The sequence below is a fragment of the Monodon monoceros genome, unplaced genomic scaffold (assembly GCF_005190385.1).
Source record: "Monodon monoceros isolate NGI ecotype Baffin Bay Population unplaced genomic scaffold, NGI_Narwhal_1 Super_Scaffold_2, whole genome shotgun sequence".
Classification (NCBI taxonomy): Eukaryota; Metazoa; Chordata; class Mammalia; order Artiodactyla; family Monodontidae; genus Monodon; species Monodon monoceros.
In genome coordinates, this window is record NW_021703776.1 from 100,237,067 (window position 1) to 100,254,589 (window position 17,523).

General features: G+C 46.6%; 1 protein-coding gene across 1 annotated transcript; it reads left to right on the top strand.

Moving 5' to 3' along the window:
* Positions 1-8,692: 8,692 nt before the first annotated feature.
* CCT8L2 (chaperonin containing TCP1 subunit 8 like 2) lies at positions 8,693-10,289 on the top strand. Its single transcript, XM_029233087.1, is given in 5 exon segments — positions 8,693-8,825; positions 8,828-9,145; positions 9,148-9,257; positions 9,259-9,379; positions 9,382-10,289. Coding segments are annotated over 5 exon segments (1,590 nt in total).
* The last annotated feature ends 7,234 nt before the right edge of the window (positions 10,290-17,523 follow it).

A 17,523-nucleotide genomic window follows, 5' to 3' on the forward strand; every position in this document is an offset into this window, starting at 1 on the left:
GCCCCTCCCCCGCGCGGGCCGCGTCAGGCCGGGCGGCGGCGGCAGCGAAGTTTTGACAGCTGCTCCAGTTGTTGTGGGTTCCGGGCTGTGCGAGCGCCGGCCCCTCAGCGCCCGCTCCAGCCCTCCGGGCAGGGGAGGAGGAAGTTTTGCGGGTGTGCGTGTACCACACACAGACACACACACTCGACCGTGGCCGTCGCGCGAGGGCCGCGCCGGGTCTCCCAGAGCGCCCACGCACCACAGACCTCTCAAACTCGCCGCCGTCTCGCCCACACACGGCCGCCGCTACGCCCCCGCCCCCTCCCCCACTCCGCCGGCCCCACCGCCCCCCGCTCGCAGCCGCTGCCACTCACGGGGCTCGCTCCGCGCATGCGCCGCCCGCGGACGCGCCGCCGCCGCTGACCTCACCGCCCCTCCCCCGCCCCCGCTCCCTCCTCTTCTGACGCGGCGGCCGGGCCGCGCCGCGACTCCAACTCCGGCTCCGGCTGGGGCTCCGGCTCCGGCTCGGGAGAGCGCCAAGCTGCGGATGAGCGAATCCGGGATCGGGGTCCGGGGAGTGCGCGAGGGAGAGCGAGGACGAGGCGGGCCGCGTCCGCGCTCCGCAGGCGCTCGGCCTCCGCGGACTGGCGGGCGGGTGTAGAGCTCGTCCCGCCCCGGCGCGCGGCGGGCCCGGGTTTCCCCCGCGCCCCGCGCCTCCTCTCCCACCCCCATCCCCGGCAGGGCGCGGGGACCGGCCCGGAGGGGCTTCGCCGGGCGCACGTTCAGCGTTCGTTTGTTGTAATGCACGTTGGCGGAGGAAAAGAAATGGAGTGCAACTTCGTTCTACTCCAGTTCCAGGGATACTTTCGTTATTACGGCGTCGTTTTAAAAATGATCCGGAAAGGGTTTATAAAGCTGTCAGACAAAAAGAACGATGGCATTTTGAGGGATAAAGTGCTGAGAGACATAATGAACCAGTAAAACCCCGACAACTTGGTTTTAACGTTGGGTGTGTTGTGACGAAGAGACAAAAATGGAAGGACTTGTAAGCCGCCTCTTACACTACTTAAAAACGGTGAAGGAAAACTGGGGCTGCTAGGGTCCGAAATCTGACATGTGCGCTTAGGAAGGAAGGAAGGAGAGTTACAGGTGGGGAGTTCTGGGTTTCTTATGCTAACAGGGACCAACACTTGGACAATGTACTCTTCTCTGATTTCCTTCCCATTCACTAGGGGAGTGAAAAACATAGATTTGAATTGGGAAAAACTATTACGACCTATCAACCATTTGCAAAAGGGTTGGGGTGAACTGTCATCTTACAAGCTTAGACTCTAGGCCGGACACCCCGAGCACTTTCTGGTTATGATTTCTTTCCATCTTCACAACAGTTCTAGTGTAAGGTAAGAATAAAACGCGGTTTTTCCTGCTGTGCTGTTTGCCTTCCCTTCCCAATAGCCAGAATATAAACTCTGAACCGTATATTTGTGTGTATTTGGGCAAACATGCACAGTTTCCAGAGCCTCTTCTGACTAAAGCATAGGGCTGAAGTGAGGACCGCAATAAGACAGTCATTTGAATCCCTTCAGGGTTTAGTTCCCGCTGGCTTTTTCAAGCTTACTAAATTTAAAATTTGAGATTGGGGAGAAGCTAGGCTGGTAAATGAAAACTATAAATTAAAAAAAAGTCTGGCTGTTATTATACATAGAAATACAACATATGCATGACTAATTTATGAAGTCATAAATTTATGAAGATACATTTATGCAGTGATATAAAGTTTATTACCCTTTTTCATTTTCTGTACATTACACTAAATAAAGTATACTTTCAAAAATGGGATTATCGATCCAAATGTTTATCTGTGTTCAGTACTGAAATTAGAAGAGTCATTTCCAACTGTGTGTTTCATATGCACAAAATTCCACATCAGGACAATTTACTTCAGTATACTCGTCAGCACTTGGGAGAATTTAAGGACCAGAATGTGCAAACTGCAAGTCACTCCTGCTGGAGACAAGTTCTTAAAGGAAACAACTAGGGACTGGGAACAGAAAAGTGGGTAGAATAAATGGAAGGGTAGAAACAGAAGTTTGTGCAGTGTTACTTCTGGAAAGATAAAAGATGATGAAGGTAAACCCAGCCTTAAATCTCCATTCCTTTGGCTACTGTGAGCAGACAAGTAGTTGGGAGCTGTTTTAAAAGGACGGATAGGAGGCTTATCAGCGTGAAGTTATTGTGGGCAGAGCAAACAAAATATAACCCAGGATGCAGAGGAAGTATTCAAGGAATACTTATTCAACTTAAATAAAGGTCTTTCAAAGGTTTTTCCATCTCTGTCATCCAAATTACACAGCTCTGAGACCACAGTGGCAAAAAATCCAGGAGGCAGATAGCTGAGGTAGGTTCCTCAAAATTATAAAACCAGAAAGACAACGAGCATCTGGAAGGACCAAGTGCAAAAAAAAATAAAAAAAAATAGAATGTCTACCTTCTAATAAGTACACGTTAAATAGGCACTTTAAAAATATGGTAGACATGCACCAAAGTGTTAACAGCAATCATCTCTAAAGGGTTGGATTACAAGGGACTTTCACTTTCTATACTACATTTTTCTATAATACATCAATCTTTCAGAGCACATGTAGTATAACCATAAACATGTATTAAATGTTTAAAATGTGAGTGGGAGTAAGGGTTGTTATCCTCAAAAAAGAAAAAGCAACATCTCATGACACTGTAAGCAAAGGAGATTCTCAAAGTGTCTAGCATACAAATGACAATGAATAAAAATTCATGGTACAGTAGACATTCTTCCTAATTGAAGGCCTAGAAAATGTCATTGATGTCTTTCTTGAGAGAGCAGTCTTTATCACTTTGTTTTAGTGAACATGAAAGTATTTATAAGGTTTTCCCAGAGATTCACTACTAAATGGTATCCCTCTCCTTGTTTTCCCATAGTCTTAAATTCCTCAGGGTTTTTTAGGAACCAAACTTTTACAGTTGTGTGACAAGACCACTCAAAACGTAAATGCTAGATCTTACAAGATTTGTGTTCATATTTTTACTGTTAAAATTGCACTTTAAAAAGTTGCACTCATAGGCTATCATTTTTTGTCCTTTATTTTTCAGTCAAAAAAATGTTCTTAGGGCTTCCCTGGTGGCGCAGTGGTTGAGAGTCGGCCTGCTGATGCAGGGGATGTGGGTTCGTGTCCCGGTAAGGGAAGATCCCACATGCCGCGGAGCGGCTGGGCCCGTGAGCCATGGCCGCTGAGCCTGCGCGTCCTGAGCCTGTGCTCCGCAACAGGAGAGGCCACAACAGTGAGAGGCCGGCATACTGCAAAAAAAAAAAAAAAATGTTTTTAAAAGAATTTCAACCACTTAAAATTAGTTCATATTTAGTCCATAGTGCATTTTTAGCTTTATAAATTCATATTGCTTTACATAAGTTATTTCAGTAATGCATACCATGTACCTGTGTGATAGAAAAAGGAAGAATCTGAGAAGGAAATAAAACAATCACCTTCAAAAATAATTTGTGTATAAGAGTATGAGGCATATGTAAATGTTCTACAGCACGTTTTATAGAGACATGAATCTTGCCCTCCAGGGGTCTATACTTTAAACCTGGCACTACTGAACAAGATAAACACAAAAAAGGCAATCAAGCAACTGAAAAATAAACATGGAAAAACATACAGGGACTTCCCTGGTGGCGTAGTGGTTGGGAGTCCGCCTGTCAATGCAGGGGACACAGGTTCAATCCCTGGTCCGGGAAGATCCCACATGCCGCAGAGCAACTGGGCCTGTGCGCCACAACTACTGAGCCTGCACTCTAGAGCCCACGAGCCACAACTACTGAACCCACAGGCCTAGATCCCGTGCTCCGCAACAAGAGAAGTCACCGCAGTAAGAAGCTCACGCACCGCAACGAAGAGCAGCCCCGCTCGCTGCAAGTAGAGAAAGCCCGTGCGCAGCAACAAAGACCCAACGCAGCTAAAAAAAAAAAAAAAAGAAAAACATACAAATAGAAAGATTAAATATTTACATCTACTGTGTAGAAGACCACAGTTTTTTAAAAAATGCATCTGGGAGTTTGGGGGGAAGGGCAGGGGTGGGAGAAGGCAGCAGACAGCCCTAGAAAAATGGTACAGATGAATCGGTTTGCAGGGCAGAAATAGAGACACAGATGTAGAGAACAAACATATGGACACCAAGGGGGAAAAGTGGCAGGGGGGGTGGTGTGGGATGATTTGGGAGATTGGGATTGCCATGTATACACTAATATGTATAAAATAGATACCTAATAAGAACCTGCTGTATAAAATAAAATAAAATTTAAATAATAAACAAAAAAATTTTTAATGCATCTGGGAGTTTGGGGGTAAGGGCAAGGGTGGGATAAGGCAGCAGACAGCCCCCCTCTTCAGAGACACACACACACACACACACACACACACACACACACTTCATTAGTTTCCTTCCTTCATTAATATACAAAGACTACTGTATTGGGTTCCTATAACTGCTGCAAAAAGCTACTCCAAACAGGCAGCTTAAAACAACAGAAATGTATTCTCTTACAGTCCTGGTGGCTAATAGTCCAAAATCAAGGTATCGGCAGGGCTGGCCCCTCGTGGTGGGCTCTGGGGGAGAATCTGTCCCAGGCCTCGCTCAGCTTCAGGTGGTCGCCCGTGTTCCTGGGCATTTCTGCGCTTGCAGGTGCATCCCTCCAGCCTGCCCCCACCATTACATGGCCACCTTCCCTGTGTGTCTATTCCTCACACACGATGTTCTCCCGGGGTGTGTGTGTGTGTGTGTGTGTGTGTGTGTGTGTGTCTTCCCTTCTTGTAAGGACACCAGCCATATTGGATTAATGGTCCACCCTACTCCAGTATGACTCATCTTAATTAATCACATCCACAACAATCCTATTTCCAAATAAGGTCACACTCTGAGGTTCCAGGAAGAGTATGAATATTGGGGGGCACTATTCAACCCAATACAACCACCAAACCGTCTATATTGATGCCTACCCACCTTAGCAGATCAAAATTATGTTGTTAGAAATTTTTATATGCATTAAATGCATGCAAACTCTTCCTGGCACATGCACACACACACACAAATTATTTACATTTATTTTACATCTAATCAATTAATCCAAAGAATAAATAAAATCAATGTGAATTTAACAATGATAGTGTCCACAAAGTAAAAAAGTAAAATTGAGATTTAGTAGCTCCTTGGTTAGTTTGATCTTTGTAGAGGTACCTCTACAAAATTTCAGTCCAAACTTTACCGTTGGGGAACTTCCCCAGCAGTCCAGTGGTTAAGACTCCACACTTCCACTGCAGGGGGCAAGTGTTTGATCCCTGGTTGGGGAACTAAGATACTACATGCCTTGCACAACACGACCAAAACAAAAACCAAAACAAAATTTACTGTTTGGGGTGTTATGAACTGACTGCCTTTAAGGGTGCAAGGCAATAACTGGATCCTCACCTTCCCCTGTGCTGTGTAGTCACACAGGTAAGGATTTCACAACAGAAAATTATCTACTTTTACAATGGAAATGGAACTTACAGTCCCATGCATCACCCTTCAGGTTGAATTCTAAATTGGCATGGCTCACTAGGTCCTGGAGAGTCCCTGCTACCCTCCAGCCAAAGTTCTCCTCTCCTTTCCACCACACCATGAGCTCCAGCCTTCAGGAGGTGAGCCACAAACCTCACCAGGCTGTCCCAACCCCTCCCACCCCGCCAGCCCTTTTTGCCTGGCCAATTCCCACTTCTTGTTTTTATTTCCCCTTCAGCTCTCTTTAGACTTCACCTCACCCTGACCACCGTTCTTCCCATGATGAAGGCTGTGTGTCCCCCTGGATGCTTCTACAACACCTGTGCTTTCCCCATCACAGCTCTCATGCCCTGTAATGAATTGCCCACTTAACTGTCTGTATCCCAGCCTAAGCCCACTGGAGACACTAGCTGTCTGCCTTATTCACCTTCTATCCCTATTACTCAGCAGTGGCTCAACGGAGATGTGGAATAAGTGAAATAAATGGGAAAATGTACGTTACTTTCAAGAAAAAGAGCTAAGATGATCCCTTACAGGAGTCTACTTGAAAAAAGAAACTGTAACTTTATAGACAAGGTATACATGAATACTTTGCTACGTTTTGTGTTGTTATATTTTACTTTTCTATAAGGGAACAGGCAAGTCCTCTTTGCCCCCTACAACCAACGTTTGTTATGTGACACTCCTCTCAGTGTTACATGGAGGATCGAGCCTTTTCTAATGGAGTCTCTAAAATCAAAAGAGGTCAAGGACTTCCCTGGTGGCGCAGTGGTTGAGAGTCCGCCTGCCGATGCAGGGAACACGGGTTCGTGCCCCGGTCCGGGAAGATCCCACATGCTGCGGAGCGGCTGGGCCCGTGAGCCATGGCCACTGAGCCTGCGCGTCCTGAGCCTGCACGTCCTGAGCCTGTGCTCCGCAACGGGAGAGGCCACAACAGTGAGAGGCCCGTGTACCGAAAAAAAAAAAAAAAAAAAAAAGAGAGATCAAAATAGTTGTCCATGGGGACTTCCCTGGCGGTCCAGTGGTTAGGACTCTCCGCTTCCACTTCAGGGGGCACAGGTTCGATGCCTGGTCGGTGAACTAAGATCCTGCATGCCACAAGGTTCAGCCAAAAAAAAAAAAAAAGTTGTCCACGTTCTTCAGACAACATAATACCTCCTCAGAAACATTTGTCAGCCAAGATAACATTAAGGGGAAAAAATTATTACAGACAAGCATATACAATATTATCATATAACTCACATATGTAAAACTGTGTAAATCCACAAGCTATGTATGCATATGTGTGTAAAGTAATAATATTCATCAAAATATAAACAATGACTGTCTCTGGGCTGGGATTCCAAATGACATTTACTTTCTTTGTATTTTTTTCTTTTAAGTTGTATAATGAATATCATTTTTACAAAAGCAATCAAGTTGTTTTGCAAAGAAAAAGTTTTTTCTCCAAATTTATTTTATTTTTTTAATACATTTATTTATTTATGGCTGCGTTGGGTCTTCGTTGCTGCGCATGGGCTTTCTCTAGCTGTGGCGAGCAGGAGCTACTCTTCGTTGCGGTGTGCGGGCCTCTCATTGTGGTGGCTTCTCTTGTTGCGGAGCACGGGCTCTAGGCGCACGGGCTTCAGTAGTTGTGGCTTGTGGGCTCTAGAGCGCAGGCTCAGTAGTTGTGGCGCACGGGCTTAGCTGCTCCGCGGCATGTGGGATCTTCCTGGACCAGGGCTCGAACCCATGTCCCCTGCATTGGCAGGTGGATTCTTAACCACTGCACCACCAGGGAAGCCCAAATTTATCTCCTTTTTAGCCTTAATTGTATTTAACTTTCACTGTGACATTCTTTTCCTTTTCTTTCTCACTATCTTCTTGTCTGTGGAAATATTAAAACAATGATCGAACTCATGCCCCCTGCAGTGGGAGTGTGGAGTCTTAACCACTGGACCACCAGGCAAGTGGGGACCAGGGACCAGGGAAGTCCCTCCCCTAATCTTAATATTTTCATCACTTCCTGCTGGTGCTCTGCCCCACACCTAAGGAAGTTGTACTCACTTGGTACCAATCTCTTTCCCTCACTGGTCTCACGTTCCTGCCATCTTTGTGACCACTGAAACAGAGTAGATGCTAAATATTTGTTAAACTAAAAAAGAAGCAATCGTTACTCCGGTAGGTGCCATATGAGGACAGGAGGGAGCAAGAGAAGGAAGGAAGGAAGGAAGGAGGGAGGGAGGATGGAAGGAAGGAGCTCAAATTCTAAGGGCTGAGGGTGAGGGCGGGAAGGCCCCAGCCCCACTCACTCTGGTTTGCTGCCTTCCTGGTCACTTTCACTCCTCTGTGTCCATGTCTATTATTCTGTCTGCAGGCGGTCAGCCTCTTTCCCTCCCTTGTCTTGACCCGCCTTTGCCAGCTCAGTGTCATCACTGTCATTGGGAAGAGCTGTCCCGCACTGTGCAGCCTCACACATCTGCAACCGGAAAGACAAACAGACCAGCAGACACCTTAAGGAACCTGATGAGCAGCACAAACGGATAAGGTGGCCAAAGAGGCCGAGGCATACAGGTAACCAAACGTGGCTAGGATTACAGAGCACTGCATGAGAAAGTAAACAAAACAACTTCCCTCTCAAAACACAAAAAAGACCCAGAGACCAAACAACGGGAGCCACAGCTTCACCAGGAATTTGAAGTGGGTGGGTTTTCACCTGGTTTCCTCTTCCGTCTCTGAAGTTTAAATGAAACTCTGGGGCCCCGGGTACGCGTGTCCCCCCTCTGGGGGACAACCGGGCCTGACTTCCGCCTGCCCCAGGGCCTCCCAACTCATGGTCCATCCTTCTGTGACCTCATTCCCTGCCCTGGTTCCATGTGCCACTTGTGACTTAATCAAGATCAGATCTGTTTCGGCTACCAAGCCCCAGAGGCCCCAAGGGCCCCGTTCCTTTTCAGACCAGTCTGGGGGTGCTTTTAGGGCTCAGCCTCAGCAGACCATCCTTGCGCCCGGGCCCAGAGCGCCGGCTTCTCCAGGCACCCGTTGATGGGTATTTGGCTGCTTTTCCCACTGACCGCTTGAGGGGCTTCAGAGATCTCCTCCCGGGGCGCCTCGCTGCTGTTCTAGCGCCTGACTGCGGCCGGGTGGGCCCCCGCGGGCGATGGACGGCAGAGCCCCTTCGGCGCCTGAGCTGCCCGAACGGCTGGTGACGTTGGCGGCCGAGGAGAAGCACCCGCTGAGCAGCTTGGCCGCGGCGCACACCTTGGCCAGAGTCCTGCGGCCCTGCTACGGCCCCCAGGCGTGGCAGAGCTCCTGGTCACCGCCAAACGACAAACCGTGGTCACAGGGTACGGCACGGATATCCTCCGGGTGCTGGAGCTGGAGCACCCCGCCGCCCGGCTGCTGCGGTTGGCGGTGCAGAGCGGCGACGGCGTGGCCTTCGTGGTGCCCCCGGCCCAGGCCCTGCTGGCGCAGGCCGAGCGCCTGCCGCGGGAGGCCTAGGCCGCGGCGGCCGCCGAGACGCTGGCCCTGCTGCCGTCCCTGGCCATCCGGGCGCTGGGGCCTCTGGAGGACCCGTTTGGGGCCCTGCCCTCGGTGACGAACACGCACAGGATGTGGCTGACTGACTGACCAAGATGGTGGCGCATGCGTGCTGGGCCACCTGGGAGCCGAAAGGCGGCTTCCAGCCGGAGCGCGTGCGCGTGTGTGCGCTGCCCCGGGGAGCGGCTGGAGGACTCGTGCCTGCTCCCCGGCCTGGCCCTGCCCGGCAAGCCCTGCGGCCAGGTGGCCATGGTGATGAGCGGCACTAGGGTGGCTCTGATGGCCTGCGCCTTCGGCCCGCCAGCCCCATTGCCCCGGCCACGGCTCGTCTCTCTAGTCCTGACGACCTGACCGAGTTCAGGAAGGGCAGCGAGAGGCTTATAGAAAAGCAGGTGGCCCAGCTGGCAGCCGCGGCTATTAACGTGGTGGTGGTTTGGGGGAAAATTGACGAGGAGACCCTAACGCATGCTGACAGGTGCGGCCTCATGGTGATTCAGGTGAAGTCCCGGCGGGAGATGGTGTACCTGAGCGAGGTGTTTGGCACACCTGTGATGCCTTATCTGCTTCCTCCACTGGCGCCAAGGAAATGTCAGAGGGTGTACGGGCAGGAGCTGGGAGAAGGTTTGGCTGTGGTAATTGAGTGGGAAACTCCAGGCACCCCTGCCCTCACCGTGGTGCTCAGGGAGGCCACCGCTGAGGGGCTACGGAGTGCAGAGTAGGCTGCCTACCAGGGCACTGATGCCTGTTTCCAGTTATGCCAGGATCCCAGACTGCTTCCAGGAGCTGGGGCCACAGAGATGGCTCTGGCGAAAATGCTCTCAGAGAAAGGAACCAAACTGGAAGGGCCCAGTGGTCCCACCTTCCTGGCATTTGCCCAGGCCCTGCAGTCTCTTCCTGAAACCCTGGCAGAGAAGGCAGGCTTAGCCGTCTCAGACGTGATGGCAGAAATGAACGGAGCTCACCAAGCTGGGAACTTCCTGATAGGAGTGGAGGTCGAAGGGATAATAAATGCGGCCCAGGAAGAGGTGTGGGACACCCTAATAGCCAAAGCCCAAGGACTTCGAGCCGTGGCTGACGTGGTACTACAGCTCCTGACTGGCCATGACATTGCAGTAGCCAAGAAAAGTCCCACACCTCACCAGGACCTGAAACCTGAACCTAAGAAGGCAAAGGATCGCCCATACCCCGTGAAAAAAAGGAGTCCTTGGAACAAATAAGTGGCAACATCCTCAACAAAATGGGGTTGCCAAAGAGGGCATCGCCACCCCAAAAATGAATGTTGCCTTGTATTGCCTCCACGTTTGCTGCTATTTGAGTCCATTTCTTTAGATAAAAACAACATCACCGTTAAAGTCCTTTCCATTGATTTACTTCCTTTCAGATTCTTGGCTTTTTTCATTTCCTGTTTCTCTCCATCAGATTCTGTTCTTTCCTCCAGGATTCAATTCTATTAAAGATTTTTAAATTGAATACCTGAATTTTAGGGATGCAAGAAAGGGTAGGTATCTCTTCCCAACTGTTTGAGTATTCCTGCATGAATTCTAAATTTCTAGAATTTCTGTCTAAATGTCACTTTAGCAATCTGAGAACCTCAGTTTCAGCTTAAAGGAGTGGCCGCTCATTCCTGTTGTGATTATTTGGAAAAAGAAAGGAATGTTATTTTAAGGCAAAAAATCAATATAAAGGAGGAAAATGAGCTGGCAGGCAGAAATATATTTTTTAAAAAGCACCCTTGGCATATATAACAAAAGATAAGAACACACACCTTAGAACCGCACTACAGTTCCAGTGTAGGTGAGGAGTGCTGGGGAGCACCTAGCACCAGGTTATCCTGGCCAGGCTGTGATTATGCCCAGATACTCCTGGGCAGTAAAGAGAAGTTGAGCAGAGCTGGGAACATGGTACCCAAAACCTTTCCCACTTAACCATCCAAGTTACTCTGCCTCTGGGAAAAGAGCTGAACGTAGGGACAGAACTGAGGTGATGGGAAGCTGCAGTCTCTTAGAATCAAAACAAAGAAGCTTAAGCATTTGGAGAGAGAACCAGACTCAAGAAACAATTGTTTTATAGCAGGCATATTAGCTGCAACAACGCAAAACAAATTTGCAAAGATTCTTTGAAACCCAGAAGTGAAATCCTGAGAAGTTGTTAGGATGGCAGATGAAAATGTATAGAACTATACTCGTTATTACTAACTTATAGTAACAAGTTATATCTATACAACATCCTTGACGTGTCTTTCCTTGTTGTGTCTTCATCGTTATATTTTAGCGAATATAACTAAGTGCTGTCATATTTCTCCCCTGCCCTCAGGTTCCGCATTGTTCTCATAGAGTCTCAAATTCCACAGTGATGATGATAGAGATAGGTAACTTTTTAAAGCAGTTCAAATGCACTTTGTCTTCATTTTATTTAATCATCAAAACAAACTTATGAGAAAGAAGCTTGTTATCCCTCAGTTGCAGGAGACACAACTGAGCTTCAGAGAAATTAATTGGCCAAATGTACACAGTAAATAGAAGAGGAAAACCCATTCTCTTATTCATTACTTTACTGCCCCAAATTCCTCTGTTGTGATGCTTTCAGAGATATAACCCCTATGATTATGAAGAAAGTATGTCTCAAAATGTAAATTGAAAATTTACAATTAGTGTTTTGTTTTTTGGGGTTTTTTTTGACCGCATCGCACAGCATGCAGAATCTTATCTCCCTGACCAGGGATCGAACCCGTGCCCCCTGAATTAGGAGCATGGAGTCTTAACCACTGGACTGCCAGGGAAGTCCCTACAATTAGTGTTTTTTAAATTAGACAAAAAGGCATGTTCACTTTGCAAGATAAAATAAGTAAATAAAGACAGCTCTTACAGAGAACATTTTATAGATCCAGGACATATGAAGGCCAAACATGTAACTTAGTATCTTTTAAGTGCCCTAACTTTGATATACGAGTGATTCTTTTGATAACGAGAGAAATCATACTGTAACATTACCATCTCCTTTTCCCCTAGACAGACAGGTACACACACACACATATATATATGTATATATACACACAAGTTAAAATTAGCAAGGACAGCCTTACAAGTGATGAAGAAATATATGGCAGATACAAATTTAACTGGCTTATGCTGAGGGCTTTAAAGGTAAAAACATCTAACCCCAATTTGAAACCCAAAGACCCAGGGAATTCAGGCACCTCATGGGAAAGCTGGCAAGATCCTAGAGCTTGTGCTAAGGAGGCCCCTGAATCACCCTGGTTCCCATCTGTCCATGACTAGCTGGCCAGCTCTTCAATGCTGTAAACTGCAAAGTATCCTTCAGATAAATCTGCTTCCCCTTCTTGTTATCTAAAGAGCTTTAGGACTTCCCCGGTGGTACATTGGTTAAGAATCCGTGCTTCCAGTGCAGGGTCAGGGAAGTTCTGCCATGCCATGCAGTGCGGCCAAAAAATAGAAAATAAAGAGCATTAGCTGCTCCAGAAGAGAAGGAAACGTCATACAATGGTTAAGTTGACTACCGTGGGCAGCTAGCAGACACAGCTTGGGGAAGAGGACCAGAAGGGAGAGCTCAGTATGAACTGAAAGTGTTTGGGTGTTGAGGTTCTTTTTAGCCTCAGTTGAGGGTCATCTCCAACCCTAAAGCCTGCCTTCTAAACTCTTGCTACTTAGCAGTGACCCCTGAACCAGCGGCACTGGCATCATTTGGGAGCATGTTAGACATGCAGAATCTCAGCCGCGCCCAGCCCCTCAACAACCTACTTTGTCAGAATTTGCACTTTAACAAGATCCCCAGGTAGCTGGGGTGCATATTAAAGTTTGAGAAGCACTGATGTAGGCTACACTCCCAGTTAGCTCTATCTTGATTATGCCTCGAAATCAAGTATACTCTTAACATCATATTTAAGCATTCTAAGTGTCAAAATGTCTGAATCAGACATAAAGTTGTGTCTTTTCTCCTGACTATGGAGAAATTGACCAGAATTTGACCTCAATTTTACCAGGTCTGTCTGGATTCTGCTTCCAAGGTTCCAGCATCAAGCTCTCCTAGGATGCAGGGTCTCGAGTTCTCCAAGGGCCCAAGGACTTGGCTACATCTTTTTCTTCCAAGATGTGCTGTCTTCAGCTCCAGAAGCAGCTGAATTTCAAAAACAATTTCGAGAGCACATTCTCTATGAAACTTGAAGCCGGTGGACTTGTCTGTTCTTCTATCCCCAAACCTTCCAATTTAGTGACATTGTGTTGTGGGGTTCTGAGTTGACCCAGCAAGCAGAGAGCAAAGAAATAGGATCAGGAGAAAACCGGGACTGAAAACAAGAACTTCTGAGTCCTGGGGGGTGAAGAAGATGGTGGCTGGCCTGGGTGGGGAAGACTGGGGCTGAGTTGGGAGAACTACCCCATACTTCTGGGCACCTGTGAGCACAGACCCAAGACTGGGACCTACACAAATCCTGGAGTCCTGAAGGGACGAAAGTCATTGCTTCCAAACTGCGAAAAGATTGCAACAAGAAAGAGCTGTCAGTAGTCTGTTCCAATCCTTTGTCTATTTCTGGACCTTTTCCCAAGAGGCCTTTCTCAAGAGATCCCCTTACAGCAGGAGCTCTGCTTTCTAGGCCTACAAGTCTGAAATCCCTTTAGTGCAGAGGCCAAAGGATAGAGAAAGCTAAGACTCAAGAGTGAAAACAGAAGACTTCCAAACTGGGACATCTGAATGGGAGGAAAAGGGAAGATTGGGGCTCAGGGACTCAACCATTTCTTTTGCGAATGAACGAAACTAGTTTAAGAAGACTTGCTTGTACCCCTGTCAGCTGGACTGACGTAAATACACATGTTTGTAGCCCCAGGCCCCTCCCATTTCTGCCTGAACCTTTCTGGAATAGAGACCAACTCTGGATGATGCTTCACCATGATGTGAGGGGCGTGGCATTGTTAAGTATTTACTGATGGGCTACTTCCCACTGATTTATTGAAAACTTCCCCTTGTACTCAGTTTCCTTGTTAAGGTAACTACCCCAGGGAACGTTGTCCCCAAAGTGCTAAAATGCTAAAACCTGCAGTAGACACAGAAACCCCAGAATCTCTGTGATTCCAGAAGTAGCTGAGTCAACTTTTCTCCCAAAATATCAACCTCCCCTCCCACCAAGCTAAAGATCCCCTTCCTAACTGGGGAGTGGGGGGAGAGGAAGATGGTTGGGGGAGAATGAGAGAGATGCCGGCAGGATCTGAGAGGGGCTCTGCTCACCTCCTCATGGGCTCTAAGGAGTGAGATGAGGAAAAAGGCAGTAGAATCTCCAGGAAAGTTTGAGGGTCTGAAAACAAAGGAGAGTCTCTGCTTCTGGTCTGCAACCTGGAGCCGCCAAGCAGTGCCAACAGGATGGAGCAGAAATGACAGTACGGGAGGGGCAGGGAAGAAAGGGCTCTCCAGGGAGAGCAGGCAGGTCTCCCTGTGCCTCAGGAGGAGATTAAGAATTGACTTGGCTGGGGGACTTCCCTGGTGGTCCAATGGTTAAGAATCTGTCTTCCAATGCAGAGGACACGGGTTCGATCCCTGGTCTGAGATCTAAGCCTGCGCACCGCAACCACTGAGCCCCTGCGCCACAACGAGAGAGAAAGCCCGCGTGCCACAATGAAGAGCCCACGCACCACAACAAAAGACCCCACGTGCTGCAACTAAGAATAATGCAGCCAAAAATAAAATAAATTTAAAAAAAAGAACTGACTTGGCTGATCGACAGATGAATGGATAAGAAAGATGTGGGAGATATATATATATATATATATATATATATATACACACACACACACACACACATATATATAATGGAATATTACTCAGCCATAACAAAGAATAAAATAATGCCATTCATGGCCACATGGATGGACCTAGAGATTATCATACTAAGTGAAGTAAGCCGAAAAGAGAAAGACAAATACCGCATGATATTACTTATATGTGGAAACTAAAATATGATGCAAATGAACTTATCTATGAAACAGAAACAAACCCACAGACATACAGAACAGAATTGTGGTTGCTAAAGGGGAGGGGAGGTGGGGGAGGGATGGACTGGGAGTTTGGGATTAGCAGATGCAAACTATCATATATAGAATGGATAGACAACAAGGTCCTACTGTATAGCACAGGGAATTTATATTCAAGATCCTGTGGTAACCATAATGGAAAAGAATATGGAAAAGAATGTATATATATGTGTAACTGAATCATTTTGCTGTACAGCAGAAATTAACACAACATTGTAAATCAACCATACTTCAATAAAATACATTTTTTTAAAAATTGACTTGATTTTAGTCTGGACTGATCAAGAAAAACCATGAAGGGACTAAATTTACCTGGAATTAACTAAATTAAATTCTACCATCAGGCAGAAAGGGAGCTGGAAAAAGAAAATTTAAGATCATTTAATTATAGAAATACATACTTCGAACACCTTGAGGTTTGGGACTTGAGAATTCAAACTTTCTACAAACGTAAAGACTGAATGAGGAATTTGGACACTCCGGCACATGTCACTAACAGAGCTTGCCATTGATTACTGCAGAGCTAAGTAAGAGAGAATAGAGGCTGGTTAGCAAAACGGCAATCTTTCTGTACTGCTGCACAGATGTGAGATGCAGTTTTATTCATTATACAGGTTAAAAACAAAATCATGGCTCTCTATAAGTTTTCTTCTAATTCACTGAATGCATCAGAAAGGAGAGGTGGATCCTGGTGAGTTTAGGCCAGATACGCCTCTCTAAACGTCACTGAATGCACAACGGAAAACATTTTCACATCCGGATCATTATAAATTTTTAAAAACATCTTAACCCCTGCGTACTCTGCCTCCTTTGCCCACTGACTCCAGAACCTAGCACTGCAGAGGGCCTCAGTATGGCTGCTTACCTCCCGGGAAGCACCCAAGCTCTGGACAAGCACCCCTGCTCCACCCCTACCCCCAGAAGCGATGAGATCTATCAGCCAGCCTCAGTCTTCCTTGCATAGATGCCAAATACTCTGTTCTTCACATTGTATTCCTACAATTTTATTAATGTAATTTGTTGACAAAAGGGGTAATAATCCATTGCAATATTGTTTCACGTGAAAAAGTTTCCAAAATGACTTGCAATTTTTTTTACTAGATTTTTTTTTATATTTACATATTTGGTTGCACAGGGTCTCAGTTGCGGCAGGAGGGCTCCTTAGTTGCAGGTCCAGGGCTCCTTAGTTGTGGCATGCGGGCTCCCTAGTTGCGGCACATGGGCTCCTTAGTTGTGGCATGTGAACTCTTAGTTGCGGCATGAATGTGGGATCTAGTTCCCTGACCAGGGATCGAACCTGGGCCCCCTGCACTGGGAGCACGGAGTCTTATCCACTGCGCCACCAGGGAAGTCCCTAGATTTTAATTTGAGAAAAATCTACACATGCCTTAATTCCTAAAACTAAATAGAAAACGTTTCAAAATACACCCAGATGTTACTTAAATTTAGTCTTTTTTTATTGAGATATAATTGACATATAATATTGTATTAGTTTTAGGTATACAACATAATGATTTGACATATGTATATATTGTGAAATGATCACAATTAGTTAACATGTATCTCCACACACAGTTACAAATTTTTTTTTCTTGTGATGAGAACTTTTAAGATCTACTCCCTCGGTAAACTTCAAATACACAATATTGTCAACTAGAGTCACCACGCTATACACTACATCCCAGGACTTATGTATCTGGTAACTGGAAGTTTGTACCTTTTGACCCCCTTCACCCATTTTGCCCACTCTCCACATGTACCCCCAATATCTCCACCTCTGGCAACTGATAATCTGTTCTCTGTATATTTCAGTTCGTTTTTGTTTGTCTTTTGTTGTTGTTCCACATATAAGTGGATCATATACTATTTGTCTTTCTCTGTCTGACTTATTCCACTTAGCGTAATGCCTTCAAGGTCCATCCACGTTGTTGCAAGTGGCAGGATTTCCTTCTAGTTCGTGGCTGAATAATATTCCACTGTGTATATATACCACCTTTTCTTTAACCATTCATCCATTGATGGACTCTTAGGTTGTTTCCATGTCTTGGCTCTTGTGAATAATGCTGCAATGAACATGGGGGTGTAGACCTGTTTTTGAGATAGTGATTAAGCTTTCTTCCGATAAATACCCACAAGTTGAATTGCTGGATCATAAGGCAGTTCTATTTTTAATTTTTTGAGGACCCTGCATACTGTTCTCCATAGTGGCTGCACCAATTTACATTCCCACCAACAGTGCCGAAGTGTTCCCTTTTCTCCACACCCTCAGAAACACTTACTTCTGTCTTTTTGATAATAGCCAGGTAACAGACAGGTGTGAGGTGATAGCCCATTAGGGCTTTGATTTACATTTCTCTGATGATCAGTGATGCTGAGCACCTTTTCATGAACCTGTTGGCGTTTGTACATCTTT